Source organism: Grosmannia clavigera (assembly GCF_000143105.1).
Source record: "Grosmannia clavigera kw1407 unplaced genomic scaffold GCSC_168, whole genome shotgun sequence".
In the NCBI taxonomy this organism is placed as follows: domain Eukaryota; kingdom Fungi; phylum Ascomycota; class Sordariomycetes; order Ophiostomatales; family Ophiostomataceae; genus Leptographium; species Leptographium clavigerum.
In genome coordinates, this window is record NW_014040771.1 from 527,065 (window position 1) to 550,545 (window position 23,481).

Consider the following 23,481-nt stretch of genomic DNA (forward strand, 5'->3'; position numbering starts at 1 on the left):
GCCTGGCCTCGTTGCTTACCCAGCAGCGCGTGCGAACAGATGTCTCTTCCTCGGCCGATTCAACATCCCGAAGCTACGAATCGCGGCCGGAGCCCTCTTTGCGATGGTCGTGACTTGTCGCGTAGAAGGCATTGGAAGACATGGAAGACACGTTTCTGGTTTTTCTCTGCTGAATAATCCGCGCGCTCTTTCACTGGCAAACTCTGGCCTCGTTCTTCCGTTTCTTCCTGCACGAGATCTCACCCGTAAGATACCGTACCATGCATCTTATCTTACTCTGCACCTTTGGCTCTGCTTTCACCATCCTGAAACTTTGACCGGCATTTTATGATGACATTGCATCCCGGCGACGTAATATTACGCCCCCCGGCAACAGGCGAATTGCCAGCCTGCATACGCTGCCGCTAGCGCGACTAGCTTTTTTTCACCACCTCTTCTGTTCCACTTTGCCAATCGGCGCATAGCCACTACTTCTGTCCCCGAAGCCCGCCCCAGCCCAGCGCCCGGGCCCTCCGTTTAACTCTTGGGTCTCCGTTTTTCTCTCACAATTCCCTCGCCTTTTGAGTCCTTCTCTCTACTAGCACACCCTTCCCTCATTTCCCTTCTTATCCCTCTCTTCTCTCCTCTCCTCCCTCCCTCCCTCTCTTTCTTTCTTCTGTCTCGCAATTCCTCTTACTCCTGATACCTGAACAGTCTGGAATTCAAGCAAGGACCATGCGAAGCCAGTCACGTCGTTGGTAGCATTTCTTCTCCAACCTCATCACGGTCTTCCCCTCGACCGCCTAATCCCCTCCCTTCGACCATCCGGCCGTCCTCGACTGCGAGCATCACCTCTCGACTGATCTCGTTCTCGGATTCGCACCAGAAGAAATTCTAGTCAACCCCGCGTCTGCATCTCCCTCACTTTCTCGTGGCCTCTGTCCTTGAAAGCATCGGCAATGCAAGATTTCTTCGACACCCTTTTCTCTTCGAAAGCCAAGCCAACTATGGCTTTCACTTGGCCGACCGCGTCAACCCTCTCCCACTGGAATCCCATTCCGCGCAAATACCGCATGGGTCGCACCAAGAGAAGGCCAAAGCCGCGTTTGATCACCCAATCCCGCTACTTTGTCAGCCCAGAGAGCAGCAGTGGAAAGGGTGTGCCAAACACGATTGCCGCTCTTCAGATCTCCTTCAACCCCGTGGATGGTTTCCGCCACCTGCGGCAGCATCGGTGGAGCCTCTACGACGTACAATACTTGATTACCATTCTCTTCGTCATCTTCTCTTTCGTAATTGCTTCCATTCCTCTCCCGGTGTGCATCGCCATTGTCGTCGGCTACAGTTTCCTCGTTCTCGCGCCGGCAACACGCCAGTTCTTTCTCCCCAGTGTCTCGATCTGGGCCTACTTGCTCTACTTCTTCTGCAGTCGGTAAGACATCCGTGGCGCTCACTTCCGGCCGAACCGGTCGTCGACTTCATTCGCATTGGCTAATCGTAACAGGTTCATTCCGGTCGAATATCGTCCTCACATCTGGGTCAAGGTTCTTCCGGCGCTTGAGAACGTCCTGTACGGCGCAAACCTCTCCAATATCCTCTCTGCACACACCCACCCGGTTCTGGATCTGTTGGCCTGGATTCCGTACGGCCTTTTCCATTTTGCCCTCCCCGCCTTTACTTCGGCAATTCTATTTTTCTTCGCTGCTCCCGGAACGGTCCCTGTCTTCGCTCGCTGCTTTGGCTACCTCTCTCTGATCGGTGTTACGACGCAGCTGGTGTTTCCCTGCACGCCGCCGTGGTACGAGCTGGCGAACGGTCTGTCGCCTGCTCACTATGGCATGCCCGGTTCGCCCGCTGGCCTGGCCCGCATAGACAAGCTTTTCGGCATCGACATGTACACCACCAGCTTCTCGACGGCACCTGTGCCTTTCGGTGCTTTCCCCAGTCTTCACGCTGCCGACGCGGTCCTGGAGGCTTTCTTTCTCAGCTACTGCTTCCCTCGCTTCCGCGTCGTCTTTGTCGGCTACTGCGGCTGGATCTGGTGGGCTACGATGTACCTCAACCACCATTACGCTGTCGATCTTGTTGCCGGCAGTCTGCTTTCTGCCTTCTTCTACTACGTCGCACGTGCTTACTTCCTGCCGCGTCGTCAGCTTGACAAGAGCCACCGGTGGGAGTACGAGTACATTGAGGTTGGCGAGAAGTCCCGCTCGATCGTCGACGAGTACTCCTACAACGCGTACGAAGGATTTGATATCGATCTGCTCCCACAGCACAACCTCAACCGCCGCAGTGATGAGTGGACGGTCGGCAGCACGTCCAGCTTCGCAACAAGTCTGACTGGCTCGGCAAGCGGCAGCATCAGCGGCAGCGTGAGTGGCGCCAGCCGCGGACAGAGCAGCCCGGGGACGATGAGCCCGATCACCCCAGAAGCAGAGTTTCGCCCGGTGACCATCTTCGGTATGACACCGCAAGGGCATGTCTGGGATGGCGGCAACACTGTCCGCGATTCCGAGCTTGCCGAGGTGGCCGTTGTCGGGTGATTGTCAAGTGGCACAACTTACTTAATACGTTAATATTCCGAGACGAACTCATATTTCGAGGCATATTCCGCGCGAGGGCTAGCCACGGCCTGAGGGAATATTTCATCTTCGCATAATTACTCTTTTTTCTTTTCGCCGTCCGAAAGGGGCGATCCGAGGACAATCTGTCGTTGAGGACGGGAGAGCCAAGCCGGTCGTTATACAGGCGTCCTTGATTTTGGGGGTGGCCGAGAGGTGTTTATGGCGTTTCGTGGTTATTGGGACTTTCAACCGGGAGACGGGGTGTTTGAAAGAGTACCGAGACATACACAAAGGCACACGCACGTGTGCGTTGCATTCGTTTAATTGGCATTAGCGGTTTCCAAGGAGTTGGAATGCATCTCGACGACAAGGAAAGCGGGCGAGCGATTTACAGTCGTTTCATGGTCTTTGGAAATGCATTCCAGACCTCAAACCAGCATATCAGGGCCTGTCGTTTTCGATATATATATATATTTTTTTGGATGTTTCTGGGAAACTATCCACGTGGAAACGAATGGAGGGGGTACGAGCCAGACGGTTTAGGGCGCCATCAAAGCAGGGGTTGGAGCCGTGAGACTCTGGCGAGCCGGCAGGCGGCCGGTTGGGAGTTGGCTCAGACGAGGACTGGACACGAGGCTCCAGTCGTAATGGGTGCGAGGATGGGAGAGAAGATGGGCCCTATTTTCGTTATAGTTAATAAGCGGCTGAACTTGGCGACGCTTTTGACGATAGTTTCTCTACGACTTGCTTGTGAATGTGAAACATAGACAAAGTGTACAATGACAAATCATACTCCAATTCAAATCGTTCATCGAGTGCTACACGTATGACATGTACAATGTTCTTATTATCGAAGCAATAGATAGAACGGTTGGGTTACAAAGCAGGCAATGAACACAGAAGAGCTGGCCAGATGCGGACATGATGCTCGTCTCTCGAATTGCCGTTGCACCCCAAAGACGGACGAGGCGAACCGTAGACGCCTGTACTCCCCTCGGCCAGAATAGACCGCCATGCCCAAGAAATGAAGGAAAACAGACGAGCTTTCAGCCAGATGATACACCCTTCTCACAGCCCTCTCTAGTGGTGTGGAATCGGCACCGGCGTCACCTTCTTGGGGCCGGCAGAGACGGGAGTCTCGACCGTCTTGTCCTTCCTGTCCTTCTTTTCCTTCTTCTCTTTCTTGTCCTTCTTGTCCTTCTTCTCCTTCTTCGGCTTTTCCACCTCCGCCTCCGCCTCTTCCGGCGCACCAGCTTCCGCCGAGACGTCCTCCTTCTGCTTCTTCTCTTTCTTCTTCTTGTCCTTCTTTGGGCTGTCGCCGTTGAGCACGACCTTGGACGGCGTGTCGATCTGGAACGACTGCGACGACAGCGGCAGGGCCATCTGGCTGCTGCTGGGCTCCCACGCCGCCGCCGTCTTTAGGGTCGAGGGGACGGTCGGGGTGACACCCAACACAGGTGGCGGCAGGATGGCCGACTGCTTCCTGGCCGTCGAGGGCGTCGCGGCAACGGCAGAGACAGGAGTTGCTGCAGCCTTTTTCTTGGACTTCTTGGCACCGCTGATCGGCGTGGCGTCGGCCTCCTGAGCCACGGCCAGCGTCGGGACGGGCGGCACAATGGGAGTCACTCTTGTCGTCGTCGTCGTCGTCGCTGCCGGCTTGGCCTTCTTGGCCTTTTTCGGGTCTGGCTCGGCGCTGGAGGCGGCGCTGGTGACAGACGTGCTGTCCGACTCGGCATCCGCACCATCCTGGGCGGCGAGCTTCCGCTTCCGTGACGCGCTCGTGGTGCTCGAGACCGAGGTGGCGACCGAGGGTGACGGCTTCGGGGTGGCAGTCTTGCTGACGCCGATCGGCAGGAAGCGCGTCTTGAGGCCAGGTGGTTGGGCTCGCGGCGGCTTCGGCGCTGTTGTGAGCGGGCGGCCAGCTGCTGCCTCGGCTGGTCCGGCCTCGTCGTCGTCGTGCGAGAAGTGGGTGACGCGCTTCAGGTGCATCGTCTGGTCGATCGTCCGGTCTGTCGCCACACGATCGTGTTAGTCAGTTGGGGATGGGACCAGATGGACAAACAGGGACGGGATGACACGAACGCATAGAGTATTTGTCTCCAGCCTTATTGGGAATCATCAGCTTGATGGTCTTGGAGGAGAGGGCATCGTCAAAGCTGAGGGAGTAGTCTTGGCCGTCGTGGTTGAGGATGGGGAGGCCTTTCTGGGCACGATCGAGCGGGATCTGCATCTTCTCGACCACGGTGATGGGCACAGAGGACGGCGCGGTGAAGTACCAAAGCTGCTTTCCTTCCCGCTGGGCCTGGCGGAAAATCTTAGCCACATCCGAGGCATCAATCTCGTCGTTGGCTTTCCGCAGCTGGAAGCCTTGCGATGCAAACTCGGAGGTGATATCTCTGTCTGGGTTGGCCGGTTCTGCTTGTGTGGCAACGGCCACAGCCTTTGAGGCAGCCTCTCTTTGCGGCGCGTCCTCCTCTTCTGCATCTTGGCCGTCTTCCTTCTCCTCCCCATCTCCCTTCTCTGGCTCCTCGTCATCATCATCGCTGCTGCTGTTGCTACTGGAGGATTCCGACCTCGTTTTTTCTGTCGCGGCCACAATCTTTGGCTTTGCCGGGGACTTGTTCCGCTTGCCGTTCTTGGAGGGAGAAGCGTCTTGTCCACTCTTGCTCTCGCTGTCGGAATCACTGCTGTCACTGTCGCTGCTGTCGCTGCTGTCGCTGCTGTCGCTTGAGTCGCTGGAGTCGCTGACGGCGCTGGATTCGCTCTTCTTCACAGCGGCCTTGTGCGCCGGAGTGCTGATGCCATTCGCCTTGCTCTTGACCTGGATCTTGCCTGCTGCTGGCGGCATGGCGTTCGCGCTGCCCCCACGAACGGCGTTTGAGACTTTTTGGAGAAACGAGGCCGTGTTGCCGCCATCGGAATCGTCATCCGAGCTGCTCGAGTCAGAGTCACCGTCGCTGTCGTCAAGCGCACCACCAGCACCACCGAGGCTGGAGAGAGACGCCTTCGGCGTCTCGGACGGACGGCTGCCCATCCACCCATTGATGCCCTTGACGTGGGCCGTCAACGAGCCTATCGGAGCCCTAGGGCCAACCATTTCACAGCAATAGATGGCAGCTGGATCGATTGGAGTTTATGTGTTGCTTTCTCTCAGCGCAGACTCCGATAGACAGCACTTCGGCCGGGTTTTTGTAGGGCTGGAAGTCTGGTGGAGATGCAGTGGCACTTGTGAGAGGTTTCTCAGAACGTAGTCGGAATTGGCTATTGCAGCGAACTTGCTTTATTCGTCTCGGATCTTTTGATAGAAAATTTAAAACGCGACAAAAAAAAATCCCCTGTAGGGAAGAATAAGTCTAGGTGGGGGTGAATGCGCGCTGTGATTGGTGTAAGGCGGCAGCTCGAGCCAAAACGGTGGCAGAAACGCCTCACCGCCAAAAATTCAGTCTGTCGAGGTGAGAGATGCAGGGCCGGGGATCTCATCGCAGGCTGATGGCTCGTGCTGAATTTTGACAATATTTTGAGATGACACGGCTGTGAAGTGTACGACCAATCTGGCTGAGAGCGTAGAGGAGGCTGGGATTGTAATTGAGCCGTCGAGCTTGTTCTGTTTGACAGGCTTGATTACACCGAGAAGAGTGGGTCGACCACTCTGCAGGTTTTGGCGCCTTGACTGACAATTCTGTCTTGGGAAGCAGCCTGCGCAAACGGACGGCAGAACAGCCACAGCTCATGTGTCGGCGAGAATGGCGGTAACGAAAAAGAAGAGACGGCTCGAGACAGAGCCACAAACGCAAGGTAAGCGCGGCCGTGTAGGATGAAGCAGTCCTCATGTTACTGATAGGCTGTCATTTCCAGTTGCTGCCACTTCTACTGCTGCTACTGCAGCAGCTGCAGCCCCGGCGATGAGCGCCTTTGCGTTGCGTCGCAGGCTGCTGCAGAAGGCCGAGGTGCCAGTCGTGGGCGGCGACATCGGGATACAGGCTGCTCCGACAGGCGAGTCGTGTGGAAGCAGCGGTCCGGATGACGACAGCACGACACGGCCAGCAGGCCAGACAGAGCCGGATAGCAGGCCAGCCAGTGCGACCAAAACATCCGAGGCAATTGAGACGGCAGATGAGCCATCCGGCTTCAAGCCCAGACGGGAGGCACCGGTGCAGCGATCCACGTTCCGGCCGACGAAGCAGAACTGTCGGCATCGGGCGGATGGGAGCATGCGGCTGAAGCTGGCCGAGGGAGAGGTGAGTGTTGAAGGTGCTGGATAGCATGGACACGCATGCAGATGCTGACTCGGTATATGTTACACACACACAGCGACTGGTCATCCTGGGAAGCTACGGCGTCGTTGTCGGCAGCGGTGAGGTGACAGTGGCCGGCGCAACATTGCGGCCAAGGCGACAGGCCTACTGGGTGCATGCGCCACAGTGCCACGCACTGCCGATAGTGCGGTGCACCGACGAGGCGACCGTGACGCTGGTGCCTCACCTCGGGGCGGCCGGGCTGCGGAAGCTGGAGCGGCTCGCGCCCGTGTTTGGTCAGCTGTGGAATGAGACAAAAGAGGCCAAGGAGACCTTTCAAATAGTGGGTACTTTCTGCTCGTGCCATCTCTCTTATGCTGACGTCCTCACAGCTGTACACGCCGCAAGACGGGACGACACGGTCACAGGGGCTGGTGTCGCCTCCAGAGTGGAACAAGCTCATGGCAGAGCTGGCAGCAGCCAAGCGGACCGGCAGCAGGCGATCCGGAGGGGCTGGGGTATACTTTGTGTGTGGACCCAAGGGGTCGGGCAAGTCGACGTTCTCAAGGTTGCTGACTAATCGACTACTGACCGAAGAGGCCTCGACGGGCGGCGCGGTGGCGATGCTGGACATTGACCCGGGACAGCCCGAGTTTGCGACACCAGGAACGGTGTCCCTGGTACGAGTGAGCGAGCCGAACCTGTCGCCGCCGTTCTGCCATCCATACGTGGCCAGCCGGGGCAGTCCGGGCAGCTCAGGCAGTCCGGGCAGCGTCCAGCGGCTGCGGGCCCACGACCTAGCGGCAGCATCGCTGGCCAGCGACCCAGAACATTACATTGCGTGCGTGATGGATCTGTACGGGGCGTACCAGCGAGACCAGCGAGACCAAGGCGGGCGGCGCTGTCCGCTGGTGATCAACACACCGGGCTGGGTGCTAGGCACGGGGCTGGACGTGCTGGCCGAGCTGGTACGACGCATGCGGCCATCCCGGGTGGTGTACATGTCACAGGACGGACCAGAGGAGACGATGCAGGGGCTGCGGGCGGCCTATGTGGACGTGCCACTGGTGGCGCTGCCGTCGCAGCCGAGCGAGTACACGTCGCGGACGGCACAGCACCTGCGAGCGATGCAGACGATGTCGTACCTGCACCTGGATCTGGGTGACAAAGAAGCCAAAGACGGGCTCTCGTGGGACCCGACGCCGCTGACGGCCGTGCGGCCATGGGTAGTGCCGTATGCAAGCGGACCCGAGAGCGGCATCCTGGGCGTTCTGTGCTACGACTACCAGCCGGGGCCGGAGCTGCTGGCCGATGCTATTAACGGAACGGTGGTGTCGATCGTGGCCGTCGAGCGGGCGGCCGCGGTTTGGTCGGATGACGGCGTGGAGAGCTTGCCGGTCGTGTGCTCGCCCGAAGGCCTGCCGTGCATCGTGAACAGCGAGAGCACGGGTCTGGACCCGTTGCACTCGTATGCCGTGGGCGTGGCACTGCTCCGGGGCATCGACACGACGACGCAGACGCTGCAGCTGCTGACGCCGGTGTCGGCTGCCGCAGCCGTGGCCGAAGTGCTGCGCCAAGATGGCCTTGGCGTCGTGCTCGTGTCGGGAAAGCAGGACGCGCCCACGTGGGCATATACGGAGGAGCTGTACCGACGGCGAGCAGACGTCGAGGCCGAGGCTGACGGCGACGAGGTCCGACACGGTGACGACGAGGCGATGCCGTGGGTGGAGGTGCTGCATGGCAACGAAAAGAGGGCTGTCGGATCGCAGGTGTGGAGAGTGAGGCGGGATCTTGGCCGAAACAACGGCGACTGAGCGAATCTTCTTCTCGACAACGCATGCGGTACGACCAGGAATGTGTAAAGGTGTCGGTCTAGCCTTTTCGGGAACATTGGATGACAAGCCAGGCCTATCAGCCTTTGTGTGTTCCGGTCTATGATCGGTTGGTGCTGGGCGTCGGCTGCAAGCTCGCTTAGGTCAGGTCTTGTGAGAGAAGAACGAGCGGGGGAACTGGTGGCCTTGAATTAAAAAAAGAACGCACTTCTTTGCCTCTTCCCCCTGCCTTCCCGTTTCGGCCATGCACTCCCATGCACTGCTTTCTTTCCTATTTGGGCGACAACGACTATCGAATCTACAAATAAAGACGACAATGAAATGACATTGCTATCAAGTCTCCAAACAGCAAAGAACGATACACTCGCAACGCTCCCCTGCGTACAACGCTCAGCGAGGTCTTGGTCTGCTGTGCAGTTGGCTGTGCAGTTGGCTGTGCCACCCGCCTTTCTTACACGGCCCAACGTCTCTGTCTCCTTCAAAGCCAGCTCGATGCGGTTGATCATGTTTTGCCGCTCGGTGTGCCTCGGTCCTCGCGGGGGAGAAGCCTTTGTCTGGCCTGGTATATAGCAACATGCCGTTCTGTGCTGCCCGGCTGCCTCGTCTCTCTGCATCGCATCCATATTGAACCATGTCTCTGCCCGTTCCCCCTGCAAAGATTCACCAGAGCTCTGCTCTCCAAAAGAATGGCTACAGCGTCAGCGAGCTCGAGTTTGGCGTCCCACTGGACTACCGGCAGCCAGACGGCGAGCAGATCAGCCTGACCGTCCGGGTGATCGCAGGGAAGCAGGACGCCCCTGGACTGCGGCCGGCCGCAGAGAAAGCAGTGGCCGTCTATCTCGTCGGCGGCCCGGGCTCGGACAACCCGCCGACGATGCAGACAGACATCAACAATTTCTATCTCGACCTGGGCTTCCAGCTGCTCTACATGGACTACCGCGGCACCGGGAGCAGCACGCCGATCAGGGCCAACCAGCCGCCGCTGCAGGGCTGCCCGGCCGACAAGCAGGCCGGCCTGCTGTCGCTCTTCCGGCAGGACAACATTGTTCGCGACCTTGAGGCAGTGCGGAAGACGCTGCTGGGGCCCGGCCGCACATGGACGCTGGTTGGCCAGTCGTATGGCGGCTGGCTCGCATTCACGTACCTGTCCTTCTATCCCGAGGGCCTGCGCGAGGTCTTCCTCACCGGCGCCGTGCCGCCGGTCGGCGTGCATCCCGATGTGGTCTACGGTCACACGTACCAGTCGACCATCCGGGCCTGTGACGCTTTTTACGACCGCTATCCCGCGCACGTTGCCAGCGTGCGCACGATCGTGCAGCACATTGTCACGCACGGCGGCAACGCCATCGCGATGCCGAACGGTGGTGGCGCCACCCTCTCGGCCGAGCGCTTTCTCTGTCTCGGCCGCACACTGGGCACCATGGATGGCGAAGAGCGGGCCGACCGCGAGCTGCAGCGCTGTCTGGCGGACATTGCCACCAAAGGCAGCTTGTCGGTCGCCACCCTGCGCCATATCGACGGCTGGCTGCGCTTTGAGGATCGCCCGCTCTATGCCGTCCTGCACGAGCCCATCTACGGCGAGCCGGGCATCCAGGCCGGCTGGTCCGCCTGGCGCGTCGGCCGCTCGCTCGACCAGTACTGGTGGCTGCCGGCCAGCGGCGAGCTGGACCGGGACCCGGATCCGATGCAGACGCCGCTCGCGCGCGCCTGCAGCGGAGCTGACGTCCAGCTCGCCCAGCGCTTCCGGTCTGAGCGCATCTACCTGTCCGGCGAGCATGTCTATCCGTTCCACTATAGCCAGTTCGCGGCACTGCGGCCGCTGCGTGCCGTGGCCGACCTGCTCGCCCAAAAGGCCGACTGGGACCCGCTGTTCGACGCCCAGCGGCTGCGCGCAAACACGGTCCCTGTCGCTGCGCTCGCCTATGAGCGCGACATGTTTGTCGACGCCGCGCTCGGCCGGCAGACCTACCACGCGACCGGGGCTATGCGCTACGACGAGAGCCGCGACCTCTTGCACACGGCCATCAAGGACCGTCCCGACATTGTGCTGCCGTGGACCTGGAGCATTCTGCATCACGTAGGCGACCGTGCTCCGGAGGCGTAGATGGTGTTTCTGCTTTGATTTTGCTATGAGTTTCCTGCGTACGTCCGTGTGGAGTATATTTGACAATCGCCTATAATTGGTTTCCCAAATACCCGTTCAGCCGTGTAAGTCCATTGTTCACGTGACTTTTTGGTTGATTGTGCAAAGACGAGGCCGTAGTCTTGTGCGGGAACACAGTCTAGTTCTAGATGGTCGGTTAGGTGAAAGATACATTCACCTGGTAGACTGCGTCTTTAAATTATGGGTCAAGTTGACATTGTTCTATGTGCGGAAGAGACATGCAAATGACGGGTTACGGCTATAAGGAAGGGTTTTGGGCCAGGACGAAGCCAAAGGACTGACATGTACGATACATATACATCTTTGTCATCATCCTCACTGGCCTGACTCGGTGTTGTCAGACGTTGTCTTGAATGGCATCCCGCTTGGATCCGCAATACCCGCTAGGTCGGCTGGGTACGGTTAACAATGCTTGTTACCGTTCGGCACACAACCGTGGGTGGCCATGGGGCTAGTGCATGCAGATGTGTATATACTGAGTACGTTGACAGGATTGGCTTCTACACACTTTTCTTCTTTGGATGCAACAGTTTATTGCCGATCTGCTGACTAAGCAGACTCAGCAGATGCTACAGTCCCATAAGGGAGGGATCGTCGATCAGATCAGTAGACAAGAACTGCTCGAGATCGACGCGCTGCAGGCCGGGCAGGTCGGACACGAGGGCGCCAAGCCAAGAGAACTCCTCCTCGCTGGGGCCTAGGTCGAGCTGAAGGGGTAAGGACTGCTGTGGGAGCGGTTGTGGCTGAGTATGTGGCTGAACGTGTGGCTGTATATGTGGCTGTATGTGTGGCTGCGACGGCGTCTCTGTATGGGACTGCGGCAAGTGTGTCTGAGACTGGGCGGGAACGGGCAGGACGGGCGGCTCGGACTGGCGCTGGAGGGCGTTTCCGAGGACGGCGAGGTCGTCGCGGCGGCGCTGCTGATGCAGGCGGACGAGCAGACGAGCAGCGCTGTGAGCCTCGCGCATGCGGTCGGTATCGTAGACGGAGGCGACGAGGCCGAGGGTCTGCATGGCTTCGGGCAGGAGCGCGAGGGACGAGCGGGTGTCGAGCACAAGCAGCATGCAGATGGTCTGGAACGGCACGTTGGAGGCCTGGTGCCAGGGACTGCAGCTGAGGACCATATCGCGGGCGCAGGCGAGGCCGCGGCGCAGCAGAGCCAGCACGCGAGCCTCGAGCTCGGGCGCCACGTCGAGGTGCTGCGTGTGGAAGCGTCGAAGCAGACAGAGGACGAGATTACACTGGGCCAGAACCGACGGCGCCAGCGTGTGGGTGCCGGCGAGCAGGCGGCCGAGCGTGGCCGTGAGATCGGCCGCGTCACGTGGACGAGCGGGATCGAGATCCACCGACATCGGCAGGAGACCGAGCAGCTCGGCGGTGGCGTCGCCGATAGCGGCCGAGGGGCGGGTGGCCGACGCAGCCTCTCCGCGTCCACTCGGCTCGTCCTCCGGCTCGCCCTGTCCCCAGAGCGGCGGCAGCGAGAGGTCCGTCTTGAGAAAGGCGACGCGCGTCAGGCCCAGGTCAAAGGACGTCCAGACGTGCAGGTGGTGGGCGATGCCGAGCAGCCGCGCCGCGATGACCGGGTCCACGTAGCCGTCGCCGGGCGGCGACCCGGGACCGCTATTCTCGGGCTCGGCCAGGTCCACCTCGCCGGCGACGGCCGTCGTGGCCGCCATGACAGCGCTGCTGCCGTGTAGTCCTGACGCCTCGACCAGGTGCATCAGCGTGCAGCTGGCCATCCAGACGGCGTATGGCGAGTCGGTCAGCCGCAGGTACACCGTGCGCAGCGCCCAGCCCGTGATGAGGTCGATGCCAGGCGGCCCGGCCAGCCGCTGTGCATGCAGCGCGTGGAATGCCGTGCGCACCAGCTGCAGCTCTGCCAGCGTGGCCGCGCCCTGCGAGAAGAGGCAGCCGAGCGCGGCCACGCCGGCGATCACGCTGTCGTACACGTCCGGCTCGGCTGGTGCTTGTTGTTGTTGCTGCTGCTGCTGGCGGAAGCGCCGGTCCAGCCGGTCGGCAAACACCCGTCCGTTCAGAAAGCCGTAGCACGGGTCTACCTTGTCAAAGTAGAACTGCGCCAGCGCCTGCACGTGTTCCTGCGACGTGATCTCCACCACCGACAGCACCGGCGTCGATGCGCTCAGGCTCAGCCGCATCGACAGCTGCCGCTCGCCCACGTTCCATCCAAACAGGTTCAGCTTCGGCGCTCGTGCCGGGTCGATCTTCAGTCCCAGCCGTCGCACAAATGCCGCTCCCGAGTTGCTCTCCAGCCGCTGTGCCAGCCCGCAGCCGTCGTCCACCGCCGTCTCCACCGCTGCTGCCGCCGCTGCTGCTGCTGCTGCTGCTGCTGCTGTTGATGCTCGCTCCGCCGGCGGCGTCATCCGCAGCGTCTCCGCCGCCGTTACCCGCGGCTGCCGCGGTCGCTTTCGCCGCTGTCGTGTCGCACTCGCGTACGTGCATTCGTACCCGTAGGCCGTGCATGTCGCGCACGGCTCGTGGCCATCGCATTTGCGCTTGCGCTCTCGGCATGGGTTGCACGCTAGGCGCGATCGCTTGCGCCCGCTCGCGTTCATTCTGCTCCCAGTTGGCGGATGTTGTCCTGCTGGCTGGCCTACAGACCCGCGGCTCTTGGGATCGGCGGATATTGCGGAACGGATGCGGCTTAATCATCTCTCATTTATGCTTAGTCATCCATCCTGTTGCCAGCGTGCCGAATGAGGACCAAAGTCCAGAAGGGACATTCAGACCCACGGACTCGGCCTTATGAATTTCGTGCACACCGTAGATGGATTTCTGCAAGTAACCGTGGGCCAGGAGGCTTGATTGGCTATCTTTGTTTTGAAAGTTAGGAATCCTGGATATGTGGCTACGGAGTACTCTGTACTCTGTAACAGTATTTTTTTTGAGCAGCGGGGTTGCCGAATCGCTTTGAACAGCCGGGCGCAACGTCCAATGTTTGCGCACCCCCTGATTGAAATGCCAACAATTCACCCACCTAAATCGGGCGTTGCAGGACCCAAATTTCGCTTGTTCTTAGCTTGCCCATCCTGCACGTTTCAGTCATTTCCAGCTGCCTTGCCTTGCAGAAGCTGATAAGAACACTAGCAGGAAACGGCCGATCCGAGCAGCCCATAAATAGGTAGCCCCTATGCATTGTCCCAACCAGCCGGACCACGTATCATATTCATTACCAGGAAGATTACGCCATGTACATATCCCGTAAGCGCTACTCGTATGATCCCGGTGGCCTGGGTCGCAGATCCACACGGCGAGGCGGTCAGGAACAACCCGTCACTACTACGTGCTCTGTACATGGTATCAGCACATCCATTTCCCCGACCATTCTCACTCGACAGACTGAAAACGGAGCCATTCTGCGCCCCTCTGATTTCGTCACAAGTCCGCAAGTGGATCAAGATGAAGCACTTTGCTATCTTTAATTGTCGATCCCCGGTCCTGACGATACCAATAGTAAGGCAACCGCTCTCAATTAGTTTCTATCATAAGTGACAGCGCCGGCATTGTCCCAGTACGTCGTTCATCCCAGTCTCAATTCACCACCCCCCCGAGTCCCCCTGTCGCCGCTAGGGAGCAGTGCCGCCCGCATTGTTAGGGGCATTGGCAATGGCCATGAAGCGGTCGTTGATGCCACTCGTGTCCTCGGTGAAAGTCCGAAGGCGCTCAGCACGGAGACGGGAGTCCTCCTGGGATACTGACGCTGTTTGACGGCCCCTTTTTCAGTCAGCGAACGTGTCTTGTGTTCGAATACCTTTCAAAGCCAGTGACGAGGCTCTTACTCGTTCATGCTGCCGTTGCAGACCTGCACAGACGAGGCATACTGCTGGTTGTCTGTGGTCACTTCGCCGGCATCAACACTCTGAGCCATGGCCTACAGTTCTGTGACAAGCTTTCTGAAGGAGTAAAGCCTATGAGAGCAAGTAGATCTGTTGCAAAATAATCAAAAGAACAGATGTTTGGCGTTGTACTGGAAATATGAAGAGTGTTGTGTGTAAGTGGGAAGATGTTGGTTTCCCAAGGTCTGGGAAGACCACAATATATACATATTTCTCAGACGTCCGAGCAGAGGAAGGAAGGGGAAGGAGGAAAGGGAAGGAAGGAAAAGGAGCGCAACGACCCAGGACCAAGGCTTCTCGTCTTTTGTCGGAGCCGACGAAAGGAGGACCCAGAGATTCTGTATGCTCGGCGTGCCAGTCTGATGGTGCCAGCCTAGTCCAGCCTTGCATGCGTCTTCAGACCAGCTGGGCTCTTCTCGTTTTGGCCGTTGTCGTTTCCGCAGACCTCACCAAGTCCCATTTTGTATGGTTGGGCGTGGACACAACCTGGGATAATTACAAGCAGATGTCACAATACAAGGCAGGGCCGTTCCATCTTGGCATGCATATACCTGGGGGAGCTTACAAGCAGGAGTCACAAGACAAAAGTAAACCCGAATCAGTTTTGCAAGTCCCGGTAACCTTATGGGTCCCGGGCCTGGCGCCTGGTCTACCGGGCCCACTCCCCGGCAGACGTTGGTTCGCATTGATGCTCTGCCGTTTTTGTGCGCATATCCGTGGGTCTACTTTGAACACCGGAGTTTATTCTTACCCATCAGAAGGGGCGTCCCCTCTCCCGCAGTGCGCGTCGTCCAAACTGGCGGATTTCGTACTCCGTAGGAAGAGGGTATTATTTCCACTCCAGGGCGGATCATTGTCACGTGACTCCACTCTTCAACGACTGATGACGTCCGCCTGTCCCTAGCGCCTTCCCCGGCAACAATCTGCAGACCCCACCATCACAAAGACCAGGGCGAAAGACGTCGGAGCTCAACGGCCCCCTTTCCTCCTCTCTCTGTCCCGTCTCCAGCGACTGATGTATCCGACTCGGGGCGGAAAAGCAAGCGACGATGGCGAGTTTTATCCGCGGAAAGCAGGCAGGCATGCAGAATGACCTGTCGGCCGGCATTCTGCCAGGCGTCTTTACGCCCGAAGAGCAGGTTCGCTACGGAGTGGCTTCTCAGATCAGGTGAGTGTTTGTTCTCGGCGCGTTGCCAGTCTCTAGGCCGTGCTCTGACAGGTATAGCTGTCTCGCATACGACCCGGTGCAGTCGCTGCTGGCGGTGGGCACGACGCAGTCACGGTTTGGACGCGGCACGATCTACGTGTACGGGCAGGGCCGCGTGCATCGGGTGATCCAGCCCAAAGGCGGCGCGTCTCTGCGACAGCTGCAGTTCAGTGCGAACAGGCTGGTCAGCCTGGACGCCAAGAGCGAGCTGGCACTGTGGAACCTGGACACGGGCGAGCGGGTGGCCGGGACGGTGTCGGCAGGACCGGCAGCAGCGATGGCGACAGATCCGATGCTGGACTGGGCCTTTCTGGGGCTGAGCAACGGCGAGGTAGTGGCCTACGACCTAGATCGTGAGCGGCTGTCACCTCTACGGGTGCCGAATCTGTGGCGGACGCGACCAGACGCGACAGACGTCGGGCGAGTTCGGGCTCGTCCGGCCACGTCGTCGACGATGGTGACGGCGTCGATGGGACTCGTGTCGCTGCAGCTGCACCCACGCGATGCCGGCAAGCTGCTGGTGGGCTACTCGAAGGGCGCGGTGATCTACTCGTTCAAGCACGAGCAGGCAACGCGGTACTTTGAGTACGTGGTGCCGGCCGGAGCACCGGGTGGCAACGGCGAGACGCCCGACGTGGAGCGACGGCCACGGCTGATTCAGGCGCTCTGGCACCCCACAGGCACGTTTGTGCTGACGGCACACGACGACGGCAGCCTGGTCTTCTGGGACCCCAAGGACGGCCGGGTGGTGCTGGCCCGGTCACTGTACGCATCCGGGGTGGATCAGGCCAGTGCTGGGGGCCCGACGAAGCCGCGGCTGCTGGATCCGTTTGTCAAGATCGCCTGGTGCTGCAAGAAGAACCCGGATGACACGGCACTTCTGGTGGCCGGTGGGCTGGCCTTTGACGCGCCCGAGAAGGGACTGACCTTTCTGGATCTGGGCCCGACGCCGGTGTATGCGACGTCGTCGTGGCAGATGCTTTCGGACCATTTCCGCGGCAAGCGCCAGCAGCTGCTGCCCATTCCACCGGGCACCGAGATCAGCGGCTTCTGTCTGGCGCCGCGCTTGACGCCGCACTTTGACGGTGCCAGCGACCCCATTGCCGTCTTCACGCTGCTCAGCTCGGGCGAGATGCTGACGCTGAGCTTCCCATCGGGCTTTCCCATCAGTCCGACGAACCAGCTGCACCCGTCGATCTCGTTTGTGGCCCCGTTCGTGTCCCAGTACGCCGTGGCCACCATGGCCCGTGACCGCTGGCTGGGTCTGACCGAGACACGCAACACGGGCGAGCCGCTGCTTCGGGGCGGTGCTCCGGCACCGAGGCCACGGCGCCGCTACGAGCGTCGCAACATCTTGCAGACCGCCCACGCCGACGGCACGGTGCGCATCTGGGACGCAGGCCACGGCGACGAGATCGAGAACCCGGCTGTGCTGCAGGTGGACGTGGCTCGGGCAGTGGCGCGCGATCGTGACGTCGAGATCACGGCGCTGTCGCTGGCTGCAGTCACGGGCGAGCTGGCCATCGGCACGCGGGTTGGCGAGGTCGTGCTGTTCCGCTGGGGAACGAACCGGACGTTTGGCAGTAACAGCGGCGACAGCAACAAGACCAATGCGGGGCCATCCAACCCGGGCGGCTTCACCGACATCAGCAAGCGCACCGAGGACTCGCTGCAGGACGGGCTGCAGCCGTGGGTTCTGTACGAGATGCTACAGGGGCCGGTCAGCATGGTGGCCGGGTCTGACGTCGGCTTCGTGGCGGCCGGGTCCGAGAACGGGTTTCTGTCCATTATCGACCTGCGCGGGCCGTCACTCATCTTCCACGGCGCGCTGGCCGACTTTGCCAAGTCCGAGAAGCGGTCGTCCTTTCTGGGCGGCCGACATGGCAGTGGCAGCAGCAGCAGCGGCCAGAAGAAGGATTACCCGGTCGTGGCTGAGTTTGCCGTGCTCTCGCTCGAGGGCAAGTCCTACTCCAGCCTCGTCTGTCTGGTCGGCACGCAGCAGGGCAAGCTGCTCACGTTTGAGCTGCTGCCGTCGGCTGACGGCTACACGGCCAAGCTAGCCGGCATGACCGACCTCAAGGACAAGATCGTGGCCATCTGTCCGATTGTGGCCGACACCGGCGTCTCGGCCGTGGCAACAGGCGCAGCCGTGGCTGGTCTTCGCAGTGGACAGCACGTGAATGGGACTTTGGTTGTTGGTGAGTGTGTTGTCGTCTGATCTTTTTGTTTTTGTTCATCCGCCCTAACACGTACAGCCACCCAAAGCGAAGCTCGCATCTTCCGACCAGTAGCTGCCAAGGGCGCATCCAAATCGTTTGACGATGTGTTCTGCTACGCAGCTGAGGTCGTCCACAACGAGCTGCACGGACACGCGCTGGTAGGCATGTTCGGCGACGGGACCACGCGGGCCTTCACGCTACCGGGACTCAAGGAGATCAGCCGGGCACCGCTGGCGCAGCTGGATGCCGCACGTCTGGGCGATGCCGTGGTCTCGCCGAGCGGTGACATCTTTGGCTGGACTGGGCCATCCGAACTGGTCATCGTATCGTCGTGGGGTGCCGTGCGAGGTCCAGACGGGCCGGGCGATACGCTCGTCAATCCAGACCTAGCCGTGCCGCCGCGTCCGACCATTAGCAATCTGCAGTGGATCTCGGGCACGCAGTATGTGTCGCCGCTAGATCTCGACCTGCTGATCGGCGGACCCGACCGGCCGCCGAGCAACCGCATGATGGCAGCCGCTGCTGAGGAGGCTCGCATCGCCCGCCATCAGGGCGCTACTGGAGCCGGTGCACCACCCGGACAGGCCGGCCTACAGAGAGCCGGCACCGGCCAGGAGGGCTGGGGCCAGTACCTCTCGCGACAGTTCAACGAGCGGACCGAGAAGCTGACATTTGTGAGCGACGGCATGGACAACCTGCAGGAACAGAGCCAGGGCTGGGCCGACGACGTCAGCAAGTACGTGTCGAACCAGAAGCGCAGCCTGGTCATGGGCGCTGTCAAGAGCAAGTTCTTATGAGAGTTAGACAAGGATGAACAATTTGACAGGATGCAATTGGGTTGCTTACTAATCCCAGAACGTAAACAGCGGGCCAAGCTCTGATGGAGAATTGTGCGTGCTTTTGTAGAGATCTCTGGTTGTATGTCCCTGCCGAAACAGTCGAGCAAGGTCTAAAATTTGTAGCTCGGTGTCCTACACAAACAAATACATTACTGGCTGGCTACTCTTCTTGTTTGGGCGCTCAATTTTCGCCAGAAGCGGTTCGCCGCATCAAGTACTGCTTTATAGCACCGCCCATCTCTGACGCCAATAAGCAAACTCGTAAGACCGCCAGCATTGACACATTGTCTCTACACTAACGTGGCGGGTGTGAAGGGGTAGTATGTTACACAAGTTGTTCCTGCTGCTGTTCTGTTCTGTTTGTTCGTTGCAAGCCCTGCGTCAAGACCCATCCATGCCTGCAATGTAGTCAAGAGGAGAAGACGCTGCCTGTGCTAGAAAACGCTCCCGCCCAACTTCCCCGAGGCGTTCAGACTGCGCTTCGGTCTAAAACACGCTTCCAGATGGACAGACGTACTTGGCTTCGTCCAAACCATCATCCAAAACACCACTTCATGTGATATCCTGCTCTGCGGCCAGCTGATTGCCGCCTTGGAGATGGAAGAGTGTTCCAAAGGCGAAAAAGCACATACAATAACTTCAGATCGCAGTACCACCAAATGTGAGACCGATGATAATCTCTTCGATCCTTCTTTCCTCTCTTTCGTCGCTTGTTACACGAAAGTGGCGGATCATCAAGATGAATCTAAAAGAGTATAACACGCTTGGCGTTGTACACAAAAGATCTGCACGCATTATAGTAATAATGTGATGCAACCGTAACCCGCAAAACAGTCCTTGACGTTGCGGGTTGTCATCGGGATGTATTTTTTCGTGGTATCACGCCTCGTCTTCCAAAGCTCGTAAGCCTCTGCTAATTCCCCTGTCTCGTCTCCATCAGCGTCATAAACGCGTGCTGGGGCAGGTACTGGCCCAGTCAAGAAGTGCTCAGTCTTCATTCGACGCATGACAGAGCGAATTGATTCGTCTCGACGAAGCAAGCCTCGTCTAGATTAGGCACATGGATCATAGATCCGATTTAAGTGGTATATTTCATCGTGACGATAGAAACCGAATTAGTAATGGTATATAGGACAATAATGGCAAGCGTTGTAAACATAAAAATAAAATTGATAGCAGAAGGCACAAAGGTAAATTGAAATCGGATGACGTATTTAATATATATAACACGACCAGGAACATCATCAAATTTCTCCATTACCAAATACAAACAACAATGACTAGCTTCCCTTCTCACTACATTACGACTTCACCTCACCATCACCTTCCAATACGATGCACCAAATACGACACTCTGAGAACCACTAGCTCTGGGTCGATGGAAGCTCATGTTCCACTCAGAAGCAGTCGTTGGGCGTAGCCGTGCAATGCGACCCGATCGGACTGAGCTGGTTGTTCTCGTCCAGAAGGAGGTACATATCCTCCGCGCCCGTTTCGGCCTCCATCTGCAGTTGCGCCTCCTCACACTTGACTTCCAGCACCCGTCGTGGCAGCTCCGGCAGTTTGGTCAGCGGCTTTCGTGGCTGCCGTTGCCAGTACGCCGCCGCCGGCTCTAAAGGGTGCGGATATACACGCGGAAGCTGCGCCACTGACTGGACATCAGGATGCGATCGGAGGCTGGGGCCTCTTTTTGTCAACTTCTTTCGCTCTCTGCGGCACCCGCGCGCGTCCTTGACTGTCTTGCAGATTGGACCCACCGCGAGAAAAGCCAGGACGACGGCCAAAACGAGTGAGACACCGAGAAGCGAGACTACCAACGTGGTGACAAGAACAGATGGAGATGGAGGCTTGGACGGGGCAGTAGACGTATCTGCACGGATGTGTATCGCAACAGATGACACCGCGATCGGGGCCATCTCTTCTCTCCTCGCTCTTCTGTCAAGTGGGGTCTGGGGAAGAAGGGAGAATATGGCTTTGCTGCTTAGTAAGGCAGAGTTGTGCTTATTGCTGTTTTGTACGACTTTGAGAGATCGCAGAAGAACTTAGATCTCAGATGATCTTGAGCGACTCTCTAGGCCTGTAGAAGAATGATGGATAGGACAATGATAATCAGGAGAGAAACACGAGACTTCAGACGGTTTTATATGCAGGCGGTCCAAGACTGAACGTCTTAGATTGACTATATGAACAGACAGATTGTTCGTTGAACTGCTGGGTTAACCCGGTTCAATGGTGTTCATTTGCTCATCCGCTCTTCTTCCATTGCTTGGGGCCCACTATGAACAAGAGAAGATAGGCATCCTGAACAGTCCATCCTGTTCGACTAGGACAATGCGCATTCGTTGTTCACATCCTTCAATTCAGGGATGCTGATTCACACCACGCACAGCCGACATTACTTTTTGACAAGGCAATAATTAACACCCAAGCCACGTCTCCTTAGAGAGTGTACCGGAATCCTGGCAGGTAGCCGTCCTAGAAACGAAACGGTCATTAATTTGTAACGACAGCTTCTCGCCAGTATTGCTCACCTCGAGTGTCTCCAGCTCCTTTTCTCCGCGATCGGCCTTTCGGTTCTGCGAGCGATAGTCCAGGCTCAAAGCGCAGACAAGCAGTAGCGTCACTAAGCTCACAGCGATGCAGGCGTAGATGCCCGGGCGGTATCCCGGCTTGTCCTGTTCGCGGAACACGAGGCTGCCACAGACACCGCCCAAGCCGCCGAAGCCCACAAGAGTTGCACTGGCAAAGGCTCGCTTCCACTGGCCCCGGATGTTGTTCGCCTGGTATGACATGATGCACGGAACGTTCGAGTTTGCGCCCGCCGTCACCAAGAATATGCCGAAATAGCGCACGCCCGAGTTAGGGTGGAAGCCCACGATGGGCAGCCCGATCAGACACAGCAGCATGCAGAAGACGATCAGCGGCCCGCGCACCTTGTAGCGATCGCCGATGTATCCCAACGAGAACATGACCAATCCGGCAAATACGTAAGGCGGGGCGATCAGGCACTGAGCCTGCACTGTCGTGAAGCCCATATTCTCCTGGAGGATGACGGGCAGAAAGTAGGAAAGCGCATACGTGATCGTTGTTGTGCTAAAGAAAATCATTGCATAGGCCCACACCTTCCAGTCGAGGCCGCTGCGGAAATACTGCGACAACTTGAACGGCGGGATCACAGCATCGCCGCGGTCGGCGTTCACACGGGCAACAACCCAGGCGCGCTCGCGATCACCCAGGAAATTCCAGATTTTTCGCTTGGAGTCCGGGAAGTCCACGAGAAGCCAGAAGCCTGCAATGCCGATCAGGCACGAGATGTATCCCTCAGTGATGAAGATCCAACGCCAGCTGGTCGTGTTGTGTATTAGTGTGCTGCTTGGAAAGACGGCCGGCAAAGACAATGAAAAAGACAAACCCGTTAAGACCAGCGAGGCCCTTCATCTGCATGATGCCAGCGGCAAGGATGGCGGCAAAGGCTGAGGCCACACATCCCAGAATATAGAAGGCGGCATTGCGCTTCCCAACCTCGACTGCTAACGATTAGCCTGCGCTTGCCATCGAGACCTGTACCATTCTGTGCTCACATCGCGTGTACCAGGTGCTCAGAAGATAGATGCAGCTGGGGAAGAAGCCGGCCTCAAAGATACCGAGAATGACACGCAAGCCGGCCAAAGCCTCCCAAGTGGGCACAAAGCCCATGCCGACCATGACGGCCCCCCAGCAGACTGTGATCAGCGACAGGTGCAGGCGCGGACCGACCTTGCGCACGATGACAGTCGACGGCGCCTGACAAATGATGTACGGGACGAAGAACACCAAACTGATAATGGACTGCCAGAGCGGAGAGTCAGCCTAGATCGCACATGTTCTGCCGAAGTTTATAGCATACATAGCGGGCTCCGACTGTCAGTTTTAGATCCTTTGCCAGGCCTGCAATGTTGGCAGCTCCCAGGTTGGTGCGGTCCATCAGCGAGACGCAGTACATGAAGCCCACGGTGGTGACGAGGCGTCGGTCGACGCGGCGCATGATGCTCTTCTGCTCGGCAAGAGTGAACTCGGGTGTCATTGCGTCTTCGACCAATGTGGTCTCTGGCTTGACCGCGTAGGTATCGCCCTCAACGGCATGCTTTTCCATGTCAACAGCCATGATTATTGACTTTGTTGATGTAGTTTAGTGCGTTCTGTATGTGTGATTGCGCTTCTTGCTCTCAGCTCCTTCTCTGTTTCCCTTTTGTTCCCACTGAGATTGTTCGAGCGAGAAGGGAGCAGAGGAGAAGCAGCCGTTGTGAGATGTCAAACAAGGTGAACAGCAGACGGGAGTCACACGGGAACTGCGACTAGGGATAAGAGATTGCCAGGGAGGTAGAGAGAGCAGCAGAGATAAGGGCCCAGGCCTGGCCGTTGACTTGGCGAACAGACAAAGCAAGAGCTATCTGAGGTATCTGTTGTTCTAGGGAACAGAAAGCTGAACGAGCAAGCAGTCCCTGTCTGCTCACTATGGTCGAGGGAACTTTATAGGAACCCATTATGGTCTTTGGGTCACAGCCGAGGCCCAGAGAGAATGAACCATGGAACGGGTGGTGAAGAGGAG

At 58.5% G+C, this 23,481-nt stretch overlaps 9 protein-coding genes across 9 annotated transcripts; 4 read left to right on the top strand and 5 right to left on the bottom strand.

Annotated features, from left to right (window-relative positions):
• Positions 1 to 986: 986 nt before the first annotated feature.
• Positions 987 to 2,522, top strand: CMQ_1882 (type 2 phosphatidic acid phosphatase; the record flags this gene model as incomplete). The annotated part of the gene is made up of 2 exons (XM_014314808.1): positions 987 to 1,411; positions 1,484 to 2,522. The coding sequence occupies 2 exons, from the start codon at positions 987 to 989 to the stop codon at positions 2,520 to 2,522; spliced, it is 1,464 nt and encodes a 487-aa protein (XP_014170283.1).
• Positions 2,523 to 3,623: 1,101 nt separating this feature from the next.
• On the bottom strand, positions 3,624 to 5,640 carry CMQ_1955 (uncharacterized protein; the record flags this gene model as incomplete). Its single annotated transcript, XM_014314881.1, has 2 exons — positions 3,624 to 4,552; positions 4,626 to 5,640. The coding sequence occupies 2 exons, from the start codon at positions 5,638 to 5,640 to the stop codon at positions 3,624 to 3,626; spliced, it is 1,944 nt and encodes a 647-aa protein (XP_014170356.1).
• A 646-nt stretch (positions 5,641 to 6,286) lies between these two features.
• Positions 6,287 to 8,592, top strand: CMQ_1965 (RNA processing protein; the record flags this gene model as incomplete). The annotated part of the gene is made up of 4 exons (XM_014314891.1): positions 6,287 to 6,338; positions 6,399 to 6,781; positions 6,855 to 7,121; positions 7,171 to 8,592. The coding sequence occupies 4 exons, from the start codon at positions 6,287 to 6,289 to the stop codon at positions 8,590 to 8,592; spliced, it is 2,124 nt and encodes a 707-aa protein (XP_014170366.1).
• Positions 8,593 to 9,241: 649 nt separating this feature from the next.
• On the top strand, positions 9,242 to 10,714 carry CMQ_1873 (proline iminopeptidase; the record flags this gene model as incomplete). Its single annotated transcript, XM_014314799.1, has 1 exon — positions 9,242 to 10,714. The coding sequence occupies one exon, from the start codon at positions 9,242 to 9,244 to the stop codon at positions 10,712 to 10,714; it is 1,473 nt and encodes a 490-aa protein (XP_014170274.1).
• Positions 10,715 to 11,343: 629 nt separating this feature from the next.
• On the bottom strand, positions 11,344 to 13,282 carry CMQ_1934 (c6 zinc finger domain containing protein; the record flags this gene model as incomplete). Its single annotated transcript, XM_014314860.1, has 2 exons — positions 11,344 to 13,047; positions 13,241 to 13,282. The coding sequence occupies 2 exons, from the start codon at positions 13,280 to 13,282 to the stop codon at positions 11,344 to 11,346; spliced, it is 1,746 nt and encodes a 581-aa protein (XP_014170335.1).
• A 1,076-nt stretch (positions 13,283 to 14,358) lies between these two features.
• Positions 14,359 to 14,660, bottom strand: CMQ_1952 (uncharacterized protein; the record flags this gene model as incomplete). Its single annotated transcript, XM_014314878.1, has 2 exons — positions 14,359 to 14,506; positions 14,572 to 14,660. The coding sequence occupies 2 exons, from the start codon at positions 14,658 to 14,660 to the stop codon at positions 14,359 to 14,361; spliced, it is 237 nt and encodes a 78-aa protein (XP_014170353.1).
• A 1,017-nt stretch (positions 14,661 to 15,677) lies between these two features.
• Positions 15,678 to 18,851, top strand: CMQ_1851 (snare-dependent exocytosis protein; the record flags this gene model as incomplete). Its single annotated transcript, XM_014314777.1, has 3 exons — positions 15,678 to 15,796; positions 15,854 to 18,033; positions 18,091 to 18,851. 3 exons carry the CDS (start codon positions 15,678 to 15,680, stop codon positions 18,849 to 18,851), a joined length of 3,060 nt encoding a protein of 1,019 aa, XP_014170252.1.
• Positions 18,852 to 20,290: 1,439 nt separating this feature from the next.
• On the bottom strand, positions 20,291 to 20,809 carry CMQ_1865 (uncharacterized protein; the record flags this gene model as incomplete). The annotated part of the gene is made up of 1 exon (XM_014314791.1): positions 20,291 to 20,809. One exon carries the CDS (start codon positions 20,807 to 20,809, stop codon positions 20,291 to 20,293), a length of 519 nt encoding a protein of 172 aa, XP_014170266.1.
• Positions 20,810 to 21,332: 523 nt separating this feature from the next.
• Positions 21,333 to 23,037, bottom strand: CMQ_1983 (major facilitator superfamily MFS-1; the record flags this gene model as incomplete). Its single annotated transcript, XM_014314909.1, has 5 exons — positions 21,333 to 21,368; positions 21,425 to 22,238; positions 22,306 to 22,420; positions 22,475 to 22,721; positions 22,780 to 23,037. 5 exons carry the CDS (start codon positions 23,035 to 23,037, stop codon positions 21,333 to 21,335), a joined length of 1,470 nt encoding a protein of 489 aa, XP_014170384.1.
• Between the last annotated feature and the right edge of the window lie 444 nt (positions 23,038 to 23,481).